The 19670-nt window shown below is 39.6% G+C and overlaps 2 protein-coding genes across 2 annotated transcripts; one reads left to right on the top strand and one right to left on the bottom strand.

Moving 5' to 3' along the window:
• Positions 1-213: 213 nt before the first annotated feature.
• LOC119732149 (pre-mRNA-splicing factor ISY1 homolog) lies at positions 214-9104 on the bottom strand. The gene is made up of 9 exons (XM_038205555.1): positions 8966-9104; positions 8236-8258; positions 7487-7647; positions 6462-6574; positions 6155-6272; positions 5086-5208; positions 4107-4225; positions 2977-3066; positions 214-2031 (listed from the first exon to the last, which is right to left on the bottom strand). Exons 1-9 carry the CDS (start codon positions 8966-8968, stop codon positions 1924-1926), a joined length of 858 nt encoding a protein of 285 aa, XP_038061483.1. The 5' UTR covers positions 8969-9104; the 3' UTR covers positions 214-1923.
• Positions 9105-9121: 17 nt separating this feature from the next.
• Positions 9122-18315, top strand: LOC119732148 (U3 small nucleolar ribonucleoprotein protein IMP4-like). The gene is made up of 9 exons (XM_038205554.1): positions 9122-9193; positions 10408-10516; positions 10931-11014; positions 11841-11947; positions 12977-13109; positions 14026-14180; positions 15063-15157; positions 16361-16434; positions 17627-18315. Exons 1-9 carry the CDS (start codon positions 9122-9124, stop codon positions 17737-17739), a joined length of 942 nt encoding a protein of 313 aa, XP_038061482.1. The 3' UTR covers positions 17740-18315.
• Positions 18316-19670: the final 1355 nt, after the last annotated feature.

The following is a 19670-nucleotide window of genomic DNA, read 5'->3' as shown; positions in this document are numbered from 1 at the left end:
GAGAGGCCACATAAAGCTTATTCTCGACCATAACCCAATCTAAAAACACGTTAAAATTGTGCAGCAGCAGGATTTCAGTCAAACCAGTAAGTTTGGCGGTTTTGAGACATCATCTTTCATTGAAAAAAAAACTTTTTCATTTTGCCGACGCGCATGGCTACGGCGACGCGCGCGCTTACCAGAAACCGGAGACTTTTTTTTGGCCTAAGAAAACACAAATTTTCAGACCAGTCTCACAGGGTTTGTGCACAGCGTGTGATAAGTGATGGCCAGATATGGGAATCTTTCCCAAAATATCATCGACATCCTATAATTAAAACTAGAGTAGCTTCTTCAATTGGCTTATCTTCATCAAACACCGGTAAAACTGCTATATTTATCCACTGGCAATCAAAAATAACTCTTGTATATTTTTGACCTGATAATGAAATGAGACCTTTTTGTTGAAGTTAAGGCATACGGCATTTTATTTATTTTTTGTTAAATGAAAGAACAAAACAAACAAAAACACACGTACTTCACAAAAAAGTTAGTGTTTTTGGCATGTTACATTATTTTTTCCCAAAAAGTTGTATGCAAGGTACAATGCACTCTCATTCAAGTGAGGAATATTTACAAAAGACTCTAAGCCAGAAACTTATCAAATATAAGGTTCTAGAAATGGCATCATGGAATGAATAATACATGTACAATGAAAAATAATGCTTTGAAGCGCATGTTCTTCATATAGTAATACAGATTATCCCTCCCAGAAGAAGAAGTACAAGTTAAAAAACATTGTTTGGCCTCTGGCATTATTACTATTAAGGTCCAAAAAGTGCTCCCCAAAAAGGCCCTCTATTCATATTGTCTAAACAGAAGCAAAGACTAATTCCACTGCGAGTCCATTTTTTATTTACACAGGATACATCATCATTTATGTAAATCAGATAATGTTACAAAAAAAATATAGACAATAAAGTGGGGGGGTCACTTTCTCACAACTGCAGAGTAGATCGTTTGCAGCTATCCAAAAAGTAACTGACAAAATTATTGTTGAAAAGCATACTTGGTTGGAAGATAGTAATGGCACTTTTAAGGATAATTTCACAGGGAGTTAAAACTCCCTGTGAAATTATCCTTTCTGGCATGCTGTCATTTTGGAGAAAACAATGAAAGAAGGCAACTTCGGTGAAGCCGTGAATGGGTGCGCGCAAGCGTTGACACGATGCATACGCACGTGCAGTTACTATAATTCGTCGGTTCAGTGCGTGACATCGCATAGCTGCAATCGGCTGAATGAGAACGTGTCCTGGACGCCGATTTCAGGCGCAATTCAAACACGACTCGGCAACTTTTGAATTGAAACCGAGATCCTAGAATATTGTTTTCTCAGAATATACAGCACTCACAGAGCTGAAACTTTTTTAGCTCTGTTTTTTAGCTCTGTTTTAGCTCTGCTTAGAAGCACCCTTCTTTAGATTTTGAGTACTTTTTTTGCTTCAAACGAACAAAAAATGCACCAATGACAAATGATCTACCCTACCTTTAAAGATATACTGTACGTGCTCTTCAACAAATTTAATCTTTTAAAGAACAACCCACTTAAAACAGGCTTACATGTTGGTTTCTTTTGCACACAAACAGATCTGCTCTAGTAGACGAGTAGACTGGTTCCAGTCCTTACATTACTGATTCAGATAGGGGGCAGGTACCAGTTTACCTTATGCGCACTGAATAAAATTTGGCTCCAATAATTCACAAAAAGTTAAGTTGTTACCCCACAACTATATTTGGCCCCATTTTTTTCGTTCATTTAAAAGTGAGTACATTTTGTATTTTAGGTATCTTTTTAGGGTAAAACCCCGAAATAGTATGGACAGTACATCTTTACATTACTTGATGGTTGTTAAATAAAAAAAGCAAATACAAAATCCCTTTTTGCTATAGACCCATTAATGTTTTGGCTTCATTTCCTTGCTGGATAAGTGTCTCGCTGGCGTACTTCTCTAACAATTCCATCTTCTTTCTTCTTAACAATGCTTCTTCAACCTGCCAAAAATGGATCAAAGATTGAAAGTAGAAGAAAGTTCATATAAAGAATATCAAAACTGATCAAAGCCGGTACCGCTGTACCGGGCAAATGACTCTGCAATAATCAGAAATGAAACTGGCGTAGGGAACAAATCGGAAAATAGGCCGACCAAAAATACGTGTCCGAAATGTGGGTCGCTCTGCAGTTACACATGTACATATACACACAAAAACTATGCTCGCGATGATTTTTACGTGCAGTTATCATCGACTTTTTCATCGACTATTCTTCGAAATTATGATTTAAATAAAATCACATATTGTGGTAAAAATCGCTAAAAAAACAAATTTTGTGGTATAAATCATACAAAAATCAGAAATTTCGTTGGAAAATTCAAAAAGTCGCTTTTCCGATTAAAATTGGAAAAGTTTCATCTCTGAATAATATTGCATTGCTTGTATTTCCGAACTGTTTTGTTCGGTTCATTTTGGGTTTTTCACAAGATGGCTGAACCGAACCGAACCGAACCGACCCGAAAATTGCAAATGCAAAACCGAATCTGACCCAACCCTACTAAAATGATGGAAAAACTGACCCAACCAGACCCAAAGTTGGTTCTGGGTCGGGTCGGTTTCAGGTTGGGTTTGCACAACATTAGTACCCTCTACTGCTGCATGGCTTGCCAGGGATGCATTCGAAACTGACTTAACCCAACTGAAATGATGGAAAAAACCGACCCAACCAGACCCAAAGTTGGTTCTGGGTCGGGTTGGTTTCAGGTTGCGTTTGCACAACATTAGTACGCTCTACTGCTGCATGGCTTGCCAGGGATGCATTAGGGAAACAAAATCCAAATCCTGTCTTGAACTAAAACTATCAATGTGTGACCTTTGTACTTATAAGTGTTTATTCATCTTTAACAGAAATGCAGACAAAACATGCCAAATGTGTATATTTCTTACCTCTTTTTGTGAGGGTACTGGAACATGGGCGACGTATCGAGGCTGGCCTTCGTCTGTCTCCATCTGGGAAGAATCTTCCTCATCTTCAGACTACGATCAACAAATTTAGAAGAAATATAGAGGAATCAAAATAAACAGACAAACTTTTAGGTTTGATCATGAGGGCAGATCCAAGGTGAAGTTGGGATGCTTAACCATCCCCATCCACCCTTCTTACTGACAACTGTTAATGATGTACATTATGGAAAATAATCCCAAATTCACTAAGTTTGCTGAATGACCTTAATGATTGATTGCTTCACATCGCTGGTGGATAACCTGCTAATCACATTGCACTATCTTTGGACTTGCAACCACGGCTAATTTCTTACTAGTTCACGGGATGACATTGGATTAAGTCCAATGTGAGCATTGACCTCAACAGTAAGCCTTGCCTGCAATGCCTCATTCACTCCTGCCTCTTGAAAACCCACAATCTTAAAAAAAACCAAGCATCCCCTTTTAAAAGTCTTGGGAAAACATCTTTAGATAAAACATTGCATTTGTAGCTATCACTTAGGTACAAAATGAGAAAAGTATGACCACAAGGAACGTCTACTGGGTGAGATGGCCTAGCGGTTAAGAACACTGGACTCGTGCTCTGGTGTTTCACAGGCAACAGTGGCGTGGGTTCAAGCCCGGGCCTGGACACTTGTGCCCTTGAGCAAGGCACTTAACCATTATTGCTTCGTCCTTCGGATGGGACGTAAAGCTGTAGGTCCCGTGTGTTGTATAAATGTACGTAAAAGAACCCAGCAAACACTTATCGCTAAGAGAAGGGGTTCGCCCCGGTGTTTCTGGCAGTTATCCTCATACATGTACATACACCATGAGGCTGTACGCGATAGCCACACCAGGCGTTTGTACAGAAGCTAACAGATACAGATACTTCAATAATGAAGTTTGGAAAGTGGATTATCAGCCATAGGTCATCCGGTCCCCAAGTCAACTCATCAGTTACTCCTTGGTTACTGTTCATCCCCGGTTACTTTTTGCGGGACTTGTGAAATGACTTGTGATTTACTTGTGACCGGTTTGTAATGTGGTTATGATCCATCGCAAGTCGCTCAACAACAATGAGTCCTACTGACCTCTGGCTCGTGTGTAATGGCGTAAATATCCTCCTCAGCTTCTTGCTCCTTGGTGACCTCGTCGCTTAGCAACCCCGCCTCCTTCTTAGCCTTCCATTCGCTCACTGCTGCTGCAATGACTAGAACAAACACAAAATAGGGGGTTTATAATAAGTGAAGGATGCAAAGGCCATTTTACACTATACTCTCTCTTACCAGTGTTGAAATCTGTTTTCCCGAGGCGAAGCCAAGTGCAAATGGAGCCCTCATGATCCCCAAGGGAGGCTAGTCTGACTACATCAATAGCTAAGCATTCATGTTTGTTTTATAAAGCACAACCCGTAGACTCTGCTCAAGTTTTAGTGATATCTGATTAATTAACCCATTTATCTCCATAGCGCCCAAAACTGCCCTGCCTATTACTCCCTGTAGCGCCCAAAACCGCCCAAGCCCGATATGGATTTATGGATTCAACAGTGAATAAACACAATGTAATACAATGTAGTACGGTTGCTAATGGGTTAAGCCAAAATCCAATACAAATGTACTTCTATCTCACTAAGAAATAAGCTGCACTTTTACTTGCACGTTTCCAAGCTAACCCTTTATGAAATGTTTGAACTCGACTCTGCAGCACGTGGGAACAATACGTGCAATGCACACAGACCTCCGCTTGAATCTTTGGGTGAGGGCTTATGATCAGGGCCCAATTTCATGGCGCTGCTAGGCACACGATTTTCTGCTAACAGAGCCTCCGTCTATTTCATGGAGACCATAAGCAGTAAGCACACCAAAAGGCTTACCTCAGAGGAAAAATTTGCTTAGCTTAGTGACGTAACAATAGAAATCTCCATGCGCGCGTGACCATTAGCACATATAGCCGTGAAATAGTGCTTAAGCTAAGCAAATTTCTATGCTATGGTTAGTACAATAATTTGCTTAGCGGTAAGCAGCGCCATGAAATTGACCCCTGAACTCTATCTATAACAAGTGGACTCACTCTGTTTTTCATGTTCCATTTCAAGAGGCACCAGAACCCCATCATCCTCATCTCTGTAACCGTAGTAATCCGCATCGATGAATTTCATCAGTTCTGCTCTGGTCTTCTTGGGAGGTGGAGGAGCTGGAAGAAGAAGGAAACAGTAAGATGGAAAAGGAGATGGTCGAGGTTGTCAATGACCGATGAGAACACAAGGAATCTAACTTCTTTATGAATGCTGAAATTCTGCATCAGCACTAAGAGAGTGAACAAAATTGGCCAAAAGCTAATGAAATTATGTTGAAAGAAACGGAAAAAAATAATATGGAATATACTTCTCCCGAAACAAAAAATTCCATCATACAAAATAGTGATTGTAGTGGTACTAGGTGCTATAAAAGATTCGAGCTCGGTGGTCGAGTGTTTAGCCTTTCCACTAGTGTGCAGCAGTTCAAAGGTCCCAACTGAGTAGCTTCTGCAAATTTGTTGTGCAGACCCTTGGACAACACCGAGTATACAGTGCTTATGAAATTAAAATTTTGTTACCAGTGTTGTAGTCCAGACCGAATAGTCCAAGACCGAAACTAAGACCGAGACCTGAAGTTTCAAGACCGAGACCAAGGATAATAAATAACAAAATAATGATAGAACTTAACTTCTACCAAGCCTTGTAAACCTGATTTAAAAAAATGGGAGCTAGAAAATATTAAATTGCAAAATATTGAGATGCAGCAGTACTGGTACTGCTGCAGCTTTACATGTACTTTGGGACTTTCCAACGTGCAGTCAGATCCAACCACTAGGCCTATGACTTTGTTAACAAGGTTGACAACATGATCTACGGGCTAGAAAATGTTTGAAGTATCAACGGTACTGAACGAAGTGATCACAAAGTAATCGATCGAGCTGTAAATGCTACATATTGCCGGTCTCGACCCGAGACCAGCCAAAATATCGAGACCAAAGAGGACCGAGACTGAGACCAAGACCGAGACCACAGCTCCCGAGACCGAGACCGAGACCAGCAAAACGTGGTCTTGAGACCAGACCGAGACCGGTCTCGAGACCTACAACACTGGTTGTTACTTACGTTCATGTTCAAAGAGCTCCCTGACCCCCGGCAGGTCCTTGGCTGCTCCAAAGTACTTGTAGCCCCTGTTGCCTGGCACTTCCTTGCCTTCTCTGTCCAACATCTTGGGACCAATTTTCTGTCAATAATATTTTAAAAAGTAAACCACGCTTTACAGTCAACATTTTGTCCAACTTTGCCAGTTGAATGTTTAATTTGATTGAAAAGTGTGAGACTCTATAACCGACAAAAATATGACCTAGTTCAGATTTATAACAATTCTACCCAAATCTCAAATTTTAAACCAAACATTCCTTTTGATATTTACCCGGTAGTCAGGTCCTCCTAGCTCGACGATCCGTGCCTCCCAGTGAGTCTTCTCTCGCAGGAGTTTGTTGATTTCATCGTTCAAGTCTCTGAGTCGGAACTCACCAAGACCAGCTGTTCAAAACAAAACAATGATGAGATTTATTTACTTCAATAGAATATTTTAACATCCCTTCAGGACCTAAATTTGATGTAAAAATCCACTACAAAACGGGGCTTGTAGCTAAAACAGTTACTAGGCCAGTTTTTTTTACTAGACCAGCAAACATTTGAAGTTTAAACTGATGAGGTGTTTATTTCAGGTTTAAGTAAATCAACCCTAACCGCCCTGAATCCTCCAAAATCCTTTTTGCAAATTGGAGGAATATTCAGGATTGAGGTTACATGGCCAAAGTGCATTGCTGATTTCGGAGTACGCACTGTGTCAAGGTCTTGGGCCGGACCTTGTGTTGTTTATGCTCAGCCGTGCATAAATTGAGTCCTTGATTATACTTGACATCCTCCGCACTGCTCCAGGATGTCACTGCCTCTGCCTCAGCCTATTGACAGTCATAGCCGGAGGATTTTGCAGGATTCAGGCAGTGGTCACCCCTCCATGGACCATATTCAAGAAACAACGGAGGAATTTGCAGGATTGAGGCTATATGCTATTTTGCCATGAGGCCAATTGGAGGATTTTGCAGGATTGAGGCTACATCCTAGCAAAAAGGCCTAGGGAGTTAGGGTTAAAGGACATTCTCTTTCATTGTTACTGACAACTGGAGAAACAACATCAAACATGAACATGTCACTTCGTCAAAGATTGACAATGAACAGCAGCTTGAAAATCGACTAGACCACTGGCCTAGTTCAGTCATGGAAAATACTAGGCCAACGCTTATATCACTGGGCTCAGTCAAGTAGTTCAGTGGATTTTTCAAGCCCTGCACAGTGTACAGTAACAGTGGCCAGGCTACAAACTCTCCAAAACCAGCCGTCAAATTTTCAAAGGATCTTGGAGGATTTACAAAGCAGCAAGGAACGAACCATTTTGTATCTGTGCGACCTTCTTTGACGTCTCCGATATGATCTGTCGCCTCCACTTCTCAGCCTTGTGTAGGTCCTCGCACTCGGTGGCTAGGTACGGTCGCTTCTCTCGGACCTTCCCTTCCTCCATCTGGGCTTGGCGCCATCGCGCCAGCTTTGTCCTGATAGAGGGGTGGGGGGGGGGGGGAGGGGGGAAAGGGATCAAATTTAGTCTGATTCAACATAAACCCTCAGCCCACTAGAGAGAAATTCCTTGGCAATTTTTGTTGGCAATTTTCCTAAATCTTCCACTGCGAAGGAAACCAATTTTTTTGGATTAGAATTAAAAGATAACAAAAAATTCAGGATTACAAATTTAAATATACAAGATTTTCTGCAAAAACGTTGATTGCAAACATTCCTTGGAATGAGAACTTGCAAAGAATGTAGTATCCAGACGCAACTTCTTTGGATGTGTACAAAGATTATATGGAGAGTCAAGTACATTTTCAAAGTATTGTCTAACAAAATTGGAAATGTTTTTCAGTCCCAGATTCATGTTTTATCATCATTATTGCAATGACTGATCTTCATTGAGATAATAATGACAAACAGGCGTCAGGATGCAACTTTCTTTCCAGGAACTTTAATAAGGAAATTATTCCATAACCACCAACACATCTTTTCAATTATTTTAAAGGAAATACAACAAGACACAAAAAAAACCCCGACTGGTTGCAGGTGATAAAGACAAGTGTTGTGCTACTCACATTGCCTTTTCGGAATTCCGAGCCTGTGGGAAGAAATTGAAACAAAATGGCACATTACAATATGGATTAAATTGATGTTTAAATTGTAAAGGTTCAAGAATAAATGACAAAGGAGGCCAACTTAGAGTTAGACTCAGGGAACATAAACTGATTTTATTTATCCTTGATGTACCGGTTTTTGAGGGTGTAAGGATTTATTTCATTTTCAAGCAAGAGAAAAACACTGACTTAGCCTTCGGTTTCCAATTTTTTTGGCCTGGTGGTGGAACACGTACGGCACACACAACAAATCAACTGGTTGTGTGGTACAAATCTGTGCGTGTTCGTCACTACAATGTCAAAACTAGAAAACTTGGTGCCTCAAAAATAGGTACACGATACATCTGGTACCATAGGACAACAGTAACGTCAGATTTTTGACTGATCTAACAAATGACTAATGAACTTGAACTTGCGCTTTTATTTATACTAGGCCTAGTTTTAAACATGAACGTAACTGGCGATTGCCATTAAATTCCATTGGGACAATAACTGATGGAGTTGTGCGGAAACAATAAAAACCACAGAAAAATGGGGAGAAATTTGCATAGGCCTACACAATAGTAATAGTATTACTATCGATCATACTGGGGGCGAGTTGGCAAAAAGTCTGAACTTTGTGTGAAAACAAATCGGGCCTAGGCTAGACTTTAGATTGAGAATACTTGTAAAATTAAATACGTGTACCTACCATTTTGTGTTTTCCGCTATCGCTTCTCCCTCAGAGAGTTTCTTCAACAAGTCTGCTCTACTTGAATTTATTGGTCATTTTTCTCTAGAACCTGCGCAGGAAGACTGAAGATCAACACGCGAACGCAATTTTTACGATGTACTAAATGTCGCCCTCATGAGCTCAAGAGGCGAGGCATGTTTTCAATGCACGTGTGTTGGACCATCATTGAATAGAAGTGGAAATATGGTGAGGCGATCGTCATCATTTTTTTGTATTATTTCACTACGTAATTTTCAGACCGATTTCATTTGTAACTAAACCTTGTTTACATTATTAGATACCAAACGAAATAAATCTAATTATAATTCCTGATTTCACGAAATTATACTATAATTTAGGGGCATGTTTTATGATCATCGCAATCGCATCAGTTTTGGTGTTGGTTGGCAGTGCTCAGCAGACTGAGGGCGCACTTGCGCTATTTGTTTGTCATGTTCGTTTATGGTTTATGATTGAATGATGTCTTCATCTATTTTTAATCTTAGTAAAATATCTCTAGATACATTACGCTAACCTGTGATGTATTCACAGGTGTTCAAAGTTCACGCATGCATCTTCATCTTCATCTTCATGCGATATGCATGATCTGGTTCCCAGAACTAACAACTAACAAAAAAATAAATTCAACTTTAGGATCTGTAATGTGGCTCTCTTGGAACCAGACTCAACAGAGGTTTTCGGACTTTATTTTCCTTTAAAAAAGTTATAAATATTTATATAGATTCGCAATGGTGTTTTTGCAATGCCGTAACGAAAGCAGATGAAAATCGCATTACGGCTGTCGTAATGATAGCCACTAAATTTTTCATCATTACAAAACCCCAACTGATGAGCTCACTAACATTTACATTATCACACAAAGGCAATGTCACAAACGATTAGTCTTAACAGTTTTAAAAACCGTATTATTTATGCATAAAATTAATCCCATGAGTATGACTCACTGTCAAAATTGCAATTCTTTGATTTGAACTTGTTGAATTCTAAGACAAAACTCATCCGAAACATAACTTGAAGAAATAATTAAATAATACATAAAAATTAGGAATAATGAAAAATTACCAATTAATTAATAAACCCAATGCCTTTCCGGAATTTTTAGAAAGCAAATCTAACAATTTAAGTCTCAAGGTCTTTGGACGAGTAAAATTAATTTCAAATGTTATACTTTATAGGTGGGCAAGGACATCCAGAATTTTTTTAACCCGCAGTTACCTGCGATGGACTAGCATCCCATCCAGGGGGAGTAGAACTATTCTCAGTTTCATGCTACTGAAACCGGAGATAAACGCCGGCCTGATGAGCCACATCGGCTCGGGACAGACTTTACAACAAAATGTTTTGGGTAGTGAGCCATACAATATTGATATGTTGACTTTTCTTTTATGTTGTACCCATAGTTACGAAGGCAAGCAAGACAACGCAGGGAGTACCTGTATAGGAAGTCACTGGAGTCAAAAGATCGCGTCATCAGTGAAAGAAAACGAAAGCTCAAAGATGCTCTAGATGGTATGTACACATTTCGTTGTCATGAACAAAAGAATATGCTCACCGAATTGAATCGACCTGAAATGTACAAGTGATCATGAATTTTACACTAGGTACAGTTATAAATTACTTAAATCACATAGATTTTGAGAAATTTATAATATAAATTAGTTGGAAAATGGTCTCATTGAGTTGATTATTTCTAAACAGTCAATTTTTTTTGCAACCGATTACCCATAAATAATTAATAGTAATATTGATATTGTTTAAATTCTGTATCCAGAGAACAAAGTTCTCTTGATAATTAAGTTGGACAATTGAATAATTTTCAAAAAATATTTTTTGCGGACAAGATATATCCCATTTTTGTATTGGTTGTGGTTCTTTTATAAAGTTTTAATATTGATTTTGTTCAAATGATTTTATTTTATCCAGAGAACAAGCCGATACCAACAGAATTACGGAAAGAAGCCTTGAGTTTACAGAAAGCTCTGGCCTATGACGACGAAGGTGGACAAGGTGAGTTACAAAGCATTCTCTAAGCTTGACTTTTATTGGAGGAATTTGTCACGACTCACAGAAATTGACCAATCCATGCTTTTGTGATAAGTGTAGACGCGTGGGACACGTTAGTCATGACACAGGCATTTTGGCAGCCAATGAAAAAAAAACTTGGGTGGGACTCGAACCCACGACCTCCTGCTTTCTAGTGCAGATGTCTTACCAATCGACCACCGAGCTAACGGGATCAGTTGGCTGGTTCGAATCTGATGTACATAGCAGCGGGTACCGCATTAACTATTCATATGATGGAATTTTGCGTCGGGGTGATGTAAATCAAATTAGGTTTTGCCCTTCACCGACGTATAAACACTGTATACTCAGTGTGTTACCTCAATTGCCCTCCGCTGCTATGTACATCAGATTCGAACCAGCCAACCGTCCTGTTAGCTTGGTTGGAGTGTTGAGACATCTGCACTAGAAAGCAGGCGGTCGTGGGTTCGAGTCCCACCCGAGTGATTTTTTCCAACTTTCACTCGGGAGGTAACACACTGAGTATACAGTGTTTATACGTCAGTGAAGGGCAAAACCTAATTTGATTTACATCACCCCGACGCAAAATTCCATCTTATGAATAGGACGTAAGATGTAAGCTTTTTTTATGATGAAATGTTTTCACCAGGAAAATGTAAATTTTGAAATATGTAAGCTGAAAACTGTTTGATTAACATTTATATTTCTGTGGTAAATGACCGTCTTCATTGGCTTTTAAGTTACTAACCCAGTTGTCTTGTAGACTTTTTTCCTGGGAGTCAAGCTCTCTTCTGTTTTGTCTCCTGTCCAGAGTTTAGCCACATCGATGATGAGTATAGATGGGCCGGTGTGGAGGATCCCAAGATTATGCTGACGACCTCAAGAGATCCCAGCTCCAAGCTCAAACAGTTTGCCAAAGTCAGAACTCAGTTATGATTTAATTAAGTGTACCCTTTCTGGCCCAGAACTAGACATCATTTACACATTCAAACAATTAATGATGTTGGTATATCTCCACTCAGAGATATTTCATGGTGTACCCGCAAACCTTTCACTTAACCCTAACTCCCTAGGCCTTTTTACTAGGATGTAGCCTCAATTCTGCAAAATCCTCCCATTGACCTCCTGGAAAAATAGCATAGCCTCAATCCTGCACATTCCTCCATTATTTCTTGAATATGGTCTGTGGAGGGGTGACCACTGCCTGAATCCTGCAAAATCCTGCGACAGTGACTGTCAATAAGTTGAGGCTTGGTCTGTGACATCCTGGAGCAGTACGGAGGATTTCAAGCATAATCCAGGCCTATATTTGTGCGTGGCTGAGCAAAAACAACACAAGGTCCGGCCCAAGACCTTGACAAAGTGCATCCTACGAAATCAGTAACGCACTTTTGCCATGTAACCTCATTCCTCCAAATTCCTCCACTTTGGCAAAGAGGATTTTGAAGGATTCAGGGCGGTAAGGGTTAATGTACCTTCCCACCATGCAGAGCTTCAAATCACACTTACAAATTGAATAATAATAGAATTGTATTACTTAAATGGTAATAAGGTACATTTTCACAAAAAAAAACATTTAAACAGTTCCAGCTTGTTCTTAACTTAGTTGGATTATCAACAAGCACTGTTTGTTTAATAAAATGCAAAATACCTCCTTTTCAGGAATTAGAGTTAAGGCAGTTTTAAGCTATGGCTATTAATATTAATAAGAAACAGCAAAGGAAAAGTTGCTTGAATGTAAAATACTTCACAGAACCATTTTCCATCATTTGGCATGTTTTTTTTTTTTTTGGGGGGGGGGGAACCACGATAGCAGTCTTTGTGGACTAGACTATATTACGTCTTTAAAAGAATGGAAACAAACTTTTTTAAAGGTCAGCCAACTGGTGTCATATCATGGAATTGTCTGTTTTTATTTTATAACGTTTGACCTTTTGACTTCAACAGGAAGTCAAGCTGATTTTCCCCAATGCCCAGCGGCTGAACCGCGGTAACTACGATGTGAACCAGTTAGTACAGGCCTGCCGGGCCAATGAGGTCACAGATCTGTTGATTATTCATGAACATCGGGGAGTTCCAGGTTTGTGATTGGATTAACCCTCCTAGTGGATTTTCGTTTTTTTGCTGATAATAGGAATTAAGAAATTTAATTCCATGTGAAATTTTTATTTTACAAAAATATCTATGCACTCAATACTAATCAAACCTCATTACCAACTGGCACTCATTTTCTCTTGAGAATAGCAATTGTGGTAAAGTGACTTGCCTACGAACACACCAATTCATTCCTGCTGTTTTCTGAACTCTCCTTGTAGGGACTTGTTAGCGAAGACAAGTGAGAAGTTTGAAAGAGGGGTTTTCTATTATTATTAAAATCGTGTCCTGTAACCATGAGAATTTAGTCATTAAAGGGAAGATACAGCATTTGCAAACATCAAAAACCGAAATGATCAAATTATCATGAAATACCTTACTGGATTGTTTAGGAATGACAGTCTAAAGTATCCTGTAAAATTGCGGCTCCTGGTGTGCTGACATTTTAAAGAAAAAGTGTATTTTTCCCACGCTGGTCGGCTGACCTGCGTTGGAGAAAACTGGCTTTTTTTCAAAAACTGCTCCCAATTTTTTCCTATTTAGTTATTCCGCATTTTCTTTGCAATTGATTACACACCTGTGAAGGAGTACAAGCCTGCTAGACTTATTCTCTGACCTTACAATTCCCCAAAGTCTATAAATTGCTCCGTTTCATCTTAAGTGGGGCCAGGGAACCAGACTACAAGAACATGATTGGTTTTCTTGGTTTGTCCAGCATCTACAAGCCCAAAAAGAGAAACAAGTCAATTTAACAATAGTTGCTATAACATACTAATCCTCCAAATCCATTTATTTCTGAAAAAAGCACATGTTGTACATTCCCTTTAAGAGTCACCGTTCAATTTACGTTTGAACAACACGAACAAATTTCATATTGGTGTAAAAATTCCATTTTTCTTCAGACGCTTTGCAGGTGTGTCATCTGCCGTACGGTCCGACAGCCTTCTTTACTCTGCTCAACACAGTCATGAGACACGACATTCCCAACATAGGGACCATGTCCGAAGCCTATCCACACTTAATATTTCACAACTTCAAGTCCAAACTCGGAGAAAGAGTGAGTTAACTTTTTTTCACGTAAAAGTGCTACTCTATATGTAAACAAATAAGGTTTTACACAACATTTTCCCTGCAAGTGTAAAAAATGAAGCAGATTTCGTGTGACCCTGACCTTTGAAATATGGTTTGTTGTCAGGAGCACAAAATTTCCGCGATCTTTGGATGAATGCGTACATTAGAGGTGATATACAACATTTGTCAAAAAACGAACCACCAAATTGTTGTGAAATACCTTACTTAACTGTAAGTGAATAATAGTCTGAAGCATTCTATGACTTTATGGCATGTTGTGTGCTGTTATTTTCAAGAAAGTAGAATTTTTGTATCATTTCCAACAACGGTTGGCCGACCATCATTGAAAAAAACCCTTACTTTTCTCAATTACTGCCCCCAGTTTACCAATTTCGATTTTTGCAAAAAAAAAAATTTGCAGCCAACTTCTGATATACAGCCAAATGCCACAAATACTGATTCGCAAGAGTCATTTCAACATGTACGATACGATACGATATTGTACGATATTTCTTGCCGAAACCTCATATCTTTCAATACTCTGGGGTGTGCACTGGAGCGTAAATTGTACAACAATAGGCCGTGCACAATGGCCAATTCAAGATCAATACTCGGCCCACCTCCACCGACTTCATGGACTTTGTGTGTGCACAAAAGGCCCAAAGGATTAGCGTGTTTAGACGTCACCCGGAGGCGAGTCGAGCCATCCTTGACATTTTAACCCGTCAGCCGTACCTGTGTATAAAAACAGCCAGTGCGAGTTATCACATTGTCCGATGCGAACTGATTAATGCACTGAGCTCATTCACAAAGAGTATCGCAGAAGAATTGAATATGGTGTTCCTTTTTTTCCCTTTGAACGATGCAGGTTATGAACATACTCAAGTATTTGTTTCCAGTTCCAAAGGAAGACAGTAAAAGAGTCATCACATTTGCAAACCAAGATGACGTGATTTCCTTCAGGTAAGCATCATTCATGAACATATCTTGTAAGCAATCTGGTAAGCAGTCTGGTAACCTCAGCTTCTGAGATTTCATTACTTGATTGGACTGTGGCATGTCTTCCTTCCCTGTTGTTTGATTGGCCAGGCTCACAAACGAGGTTGAATATGCATATTGAATTCAATATTTAAAGGCATATAGGATCATTTGCTTTTAATGCAATCTGTTCGTTTCCAAAAATAACACCACTCAAAATCCAAAGAAGAATGTTCAAAACCTAACCTGTTGATGTTTCAGCTCAGTGGATATTACACTTTTGAGAAAACAGTGCAAAACCATGCACAACCTTTCGATCACGAAACACAATTTTGTCTGTATTTCCACTTTTAATCACATAAATTTCTTGATTTCTTCTAAATAATTTCACAGAGTTTTTAGAACCAGAACGATCTTTAATCCAAGTAAGCTTTTTTTTTTTAAATTATCGTTAGGTAGGTTACTTTTGGGATAAATGCAAATGATGCTATATGTGAAAGTAAAGTCTGTCCCGAGCCAATATGGCCCATCAGGCCGGCGTTTATCTCCGGTTTCAGTGGCTTGAAACGACTGAGAATATTTCTATTCCCCCTCGATGGGATGCTAGTCCATCGCAGGTTACTCCCCAGCTAATGCCGGTGCCTATTTATACTCCTGGGTGGAGAGAGGCAAGTGGGGGTGAAGTGGCTTGCCTAAGGACACAGCGTATGGCCAGCAGCTGGATTTGAACCCCCCCCCCGACCCTCTGATCATGAGTCACAGACCCTAACCACTAGGCCACACTTCTTTTTTTTTTTACAGTTTTGAAAAGAGCACAATCTCAGCATTTACTGATGTAAAAACCGCATGCTGATACCATCTTTATTTCAAAAATTATGGAAGTCTTAACACCAAGAGATGTGATGAAGTGGCCCTATTTTGGCCTGAATCTCCAAATGAAAGTTCCCGACAAGCGACTCGTTTAGCTTGATCGCATCACAAATATGTGTGCAAGCGATGGATTTGAATTATGGAAAAATTGTATTTCATTTTGACAGTTACAAAGAGTAAAAATTGACTGCTAAAGAGTGGACTCATGTTGAATGTTTTTCTAAATCATTTGTAATACGCAGACTGAATACATTGAGAGTTTACTTGCCTTTGTATGTAATTGTCACTTTCATTTTTGAATGTGTTAATTCCTTTCAGACATCACACCTATAAGAAGACAGACCACAGAAACATTGAGTTGTCAGAAGTGGGACCCAGATTTGAAATGAAATGTAAGTACGTGTATAGACCTGGAAGAAAACACTCATTGGCCTGCCTTGTAGGGCTCCTTGAGCGTACATTGATTGTGTGCCCAGATTGGTCCATAATAAGAGGTGTCTTGCATGCATGACTACATGTCTCTCTTAAAGAGGTTGTGGAATGCTCGAAGACATTTCCGTCATTTTTGGGGTATATTTGAGAGCTATTTTTCAGGTCCTGTTTCGACCCGAACGTGCAAGTTGTGTAAAAGTCGCCGTTGCGGGCAGCAAACAAAACACAGTAAATCGTGACGTAATAAACAGGACTCGTTTATGCTACTCTGCATCGGGAGTCCTGTTTATTACGTCACGATTTACTGTGTTTTGTTTGCTGCCCGCAACGATGACTTTTACACAAATTGCACGTTCGGGTCGAAACAGGCATGACAGGACTTGAAAAACAGCTCTCAAAAGTACCTTTTGTACTCATTTTATGACAGAAACAATAGTCGTTTTTATTTCATCACATCTTAGGCTACATATACCCGAAAAATGACGGAAATGTCTTCGAGCATTCCACAACCTCTTTAACTGATGCATTATTGTGTTCAGGATAGCAACGTGAAGAACTGACAATTCATCATAATTTGCCTGAATAGTGGTGGGCAATTACGGGCAGTTTAGGAACCGGGTACCCTATTGAACTAAAACACAGGTACCCAGGTACCCGTTAAAGAAACCCACCCCAGGAGTTGCTGTTCAGATCGTTCAGAAAAGGGCTACTAAAGATTTGCAACTACTTTGAAATCGTAAAATCTGTTTTTGTTTTCCATGTAGCCTGGTTTTCAGCTTGAAAATGCTCCACAAATGGCATTCGAAAACCTTCCTTGTGTATTGTCTGAGAAGTCACTAAGTAATTTGTAAAGTTGGTTACGTGTACCCAATCCTATTGTGGACACCCCTATGCACACCCCTATTGTGGAAGTGACGGGCAAAGTTGAAAATTAATACACATACCTTTCTTTCTTTGTGAAAACATCAACAAACTATCACATGACTTGTATCTTGTAACAATACATCATGTATTTTTCATGATCTTATGCATTTTTCACGACCCTTGACATCTTATGCATTTTTCATGACTTTTGACATCTTATGCATTTTTCATGACCTTTGACATCTTAAACATTTTTCATGACCTTTGACATCTTGTTTATTTACACAGTGTACGAGATCCGGCTGGGAACCATTGAAAAGGAAGATCCAGGAGACACAGAGTGGGTGTCACGACCCTACATGAACACGGCGAAGAAACGCAGACATCTCACTGATCAATGACCGTACTGACTGCCCTCTATCATGTTTCATCATCACCCGACAGTCTTAGTTTAAAGCCCGGTTCATAGTTCACGCGAATGCTAATGCGAAGCGATTTTGACGTCATGAAACATTGACTGCGAAATTCGCCCGAGTTGAAATATGTTTAACTTGTACGAATTCGCAGTGCGAATACTTGCCACGACGTCACAAATTCGCGTTCGCTTTCGCGCCGAGTATGAGCCGGGCTTCAGACTGGATTTTGATTTTTGTACCCCTCATGCAGCTAGTCTCTGACAAGTGCGTTAAACAGCTGTGGCGGTAGAATATCTATCAACAAGATGAATTGATTCAGTCTTTGACCCAAGAAAATTCAAGCATAAAATTGGAGAAAAATTGAGTGCGTGCGAGGCACGCTTGGAATTTTGTTTGTCCAGCAACCAATTTCACAATTGCGTAAGTCCACTTGTGCCGCATTTATTGCGTATGTTGCGTCAGACTTCAGATTTGACAATTTCAGGAACTTTTCACAGTGCGTAAGTCTACGACTTGGGCAACAAATCAGACTTGGTAGAAACCAAGGCCACAATGCAAAAATGTGCATGACGTCATCGTGGGGCATGTGACATCATCATCAATGTGCATTAAGTAACAAAATAAATATACTTCGTTTTACATTCTTTTTTTTTTACAATAGGATTGGCAGATAAATGTTACAATTTTGAGAAATGCGACATGACATCATCAGTACAAAATATTTTGGAAATGTATTTAACAACAGATGCGAAAAAGCCCTGTGTTCTGCTTCAAAGAGACATAGACCTCTTGTTCTTATTCCATCTCATGGACAGAGAATTTAATATTAACTAGACTTTACTGCCACTTCTTTTTCCGCTGTGTGCCCACAATTACCTGTGAAAACTTTGCAATTAAATCGTTTAAGAATTGTGTACATTGTATTAATAGTTCACTCTTTAAGTATCCTGGTTGGAAGGAAACAGCATAACCCATCATGTGTTTGAACATAGAAATTGGGACCAAAGTAGGGGAAAATAATGGAAGTTTTTAACACAAATACAATGTATTTGGCAAGAATTTCAGGAAAACAATGATGAATTTGTTCAATGTCTATTGAACTTGATGGTGTCAATTTTGATCTTGGAGTGGGATATCTAACCAATATTGGACTGTGCTTTTGTAACTGGCTAGCAGTTATGTGAAAATATGTCATAATCCCTTAAAGTGTATTTCTGTGTGTGGGAAATAGATGGTTAATGTGGGAGGCGGAAAAAAAGTCTTCATCCTTATTGAATTTTAGTTTTTATGTTCATCTACTTGCAAGTCTTGCAAACATACTTGGAAACGTTGATTCACCCTGATGTAGGGTTTTGTTTTTGCCAGCAATACAGTTGTGAAGTTGCAAGACGTGGAATATTACTAAAATTTCTGAAGAATTGTTCAGTTCCAAGAATATTTTTTTTTTGGGGGGGGGGGGGTGGATGGAAGCCAAGTTAGTTTAGCCACCTTTATTTGGTGTCTCATTCAGAGAGGGGATCGTGGGGGGGGGGGGGGGGGGGGTCTGTTCAAACAAACGATTAAGCACACAATCGGCCATATGTTGTTTTTCAGGGCGACACATGTGCGATATTAAATAAAAGGCACCCTAAATGGCAGATGCCACAACAAAAAAAGGGCACATTTCTTTTTAAAAAAGGGCACTTAAATCTTCAGAAAACAGTGCACTTCTTTAAAATAAAAGGGCACTCTTCAAATTATTTGGGGGGGGGGGGTTCAGCCCATTGAAAAAAAGGGCATTTGAACCATGGAGGAAGGCAGTCTTTACAAAATATTGGGGGGGGGGGGGTAATATACCCCTTAACCCCCCCCCCCCCTCCGGATTTTTTCTAAAGGGGAGCAAAACATATTTTTCCCAGACAATTCCTGTACTGCTC

The sequence above is a fragment of the Patiria miniata genome, unplaced genomic scaffold, assembly GCF_015706575.1.
Source record: "Patiria miniata isolate m_02_andy unplaced genomic scaffold, ASM1570657v1 HiC_scaffold_24, whole genome shotgun sequence".
Lineage (NCBI taxonomy): Eukaryota > Metazoa > Echinodermata > Asteroidea > Valvatida > Asterinidae > Patiria > Patiria miniata.
This window is presented reverse-complemented; position numbering and strand designations above follow the sequence as displayed.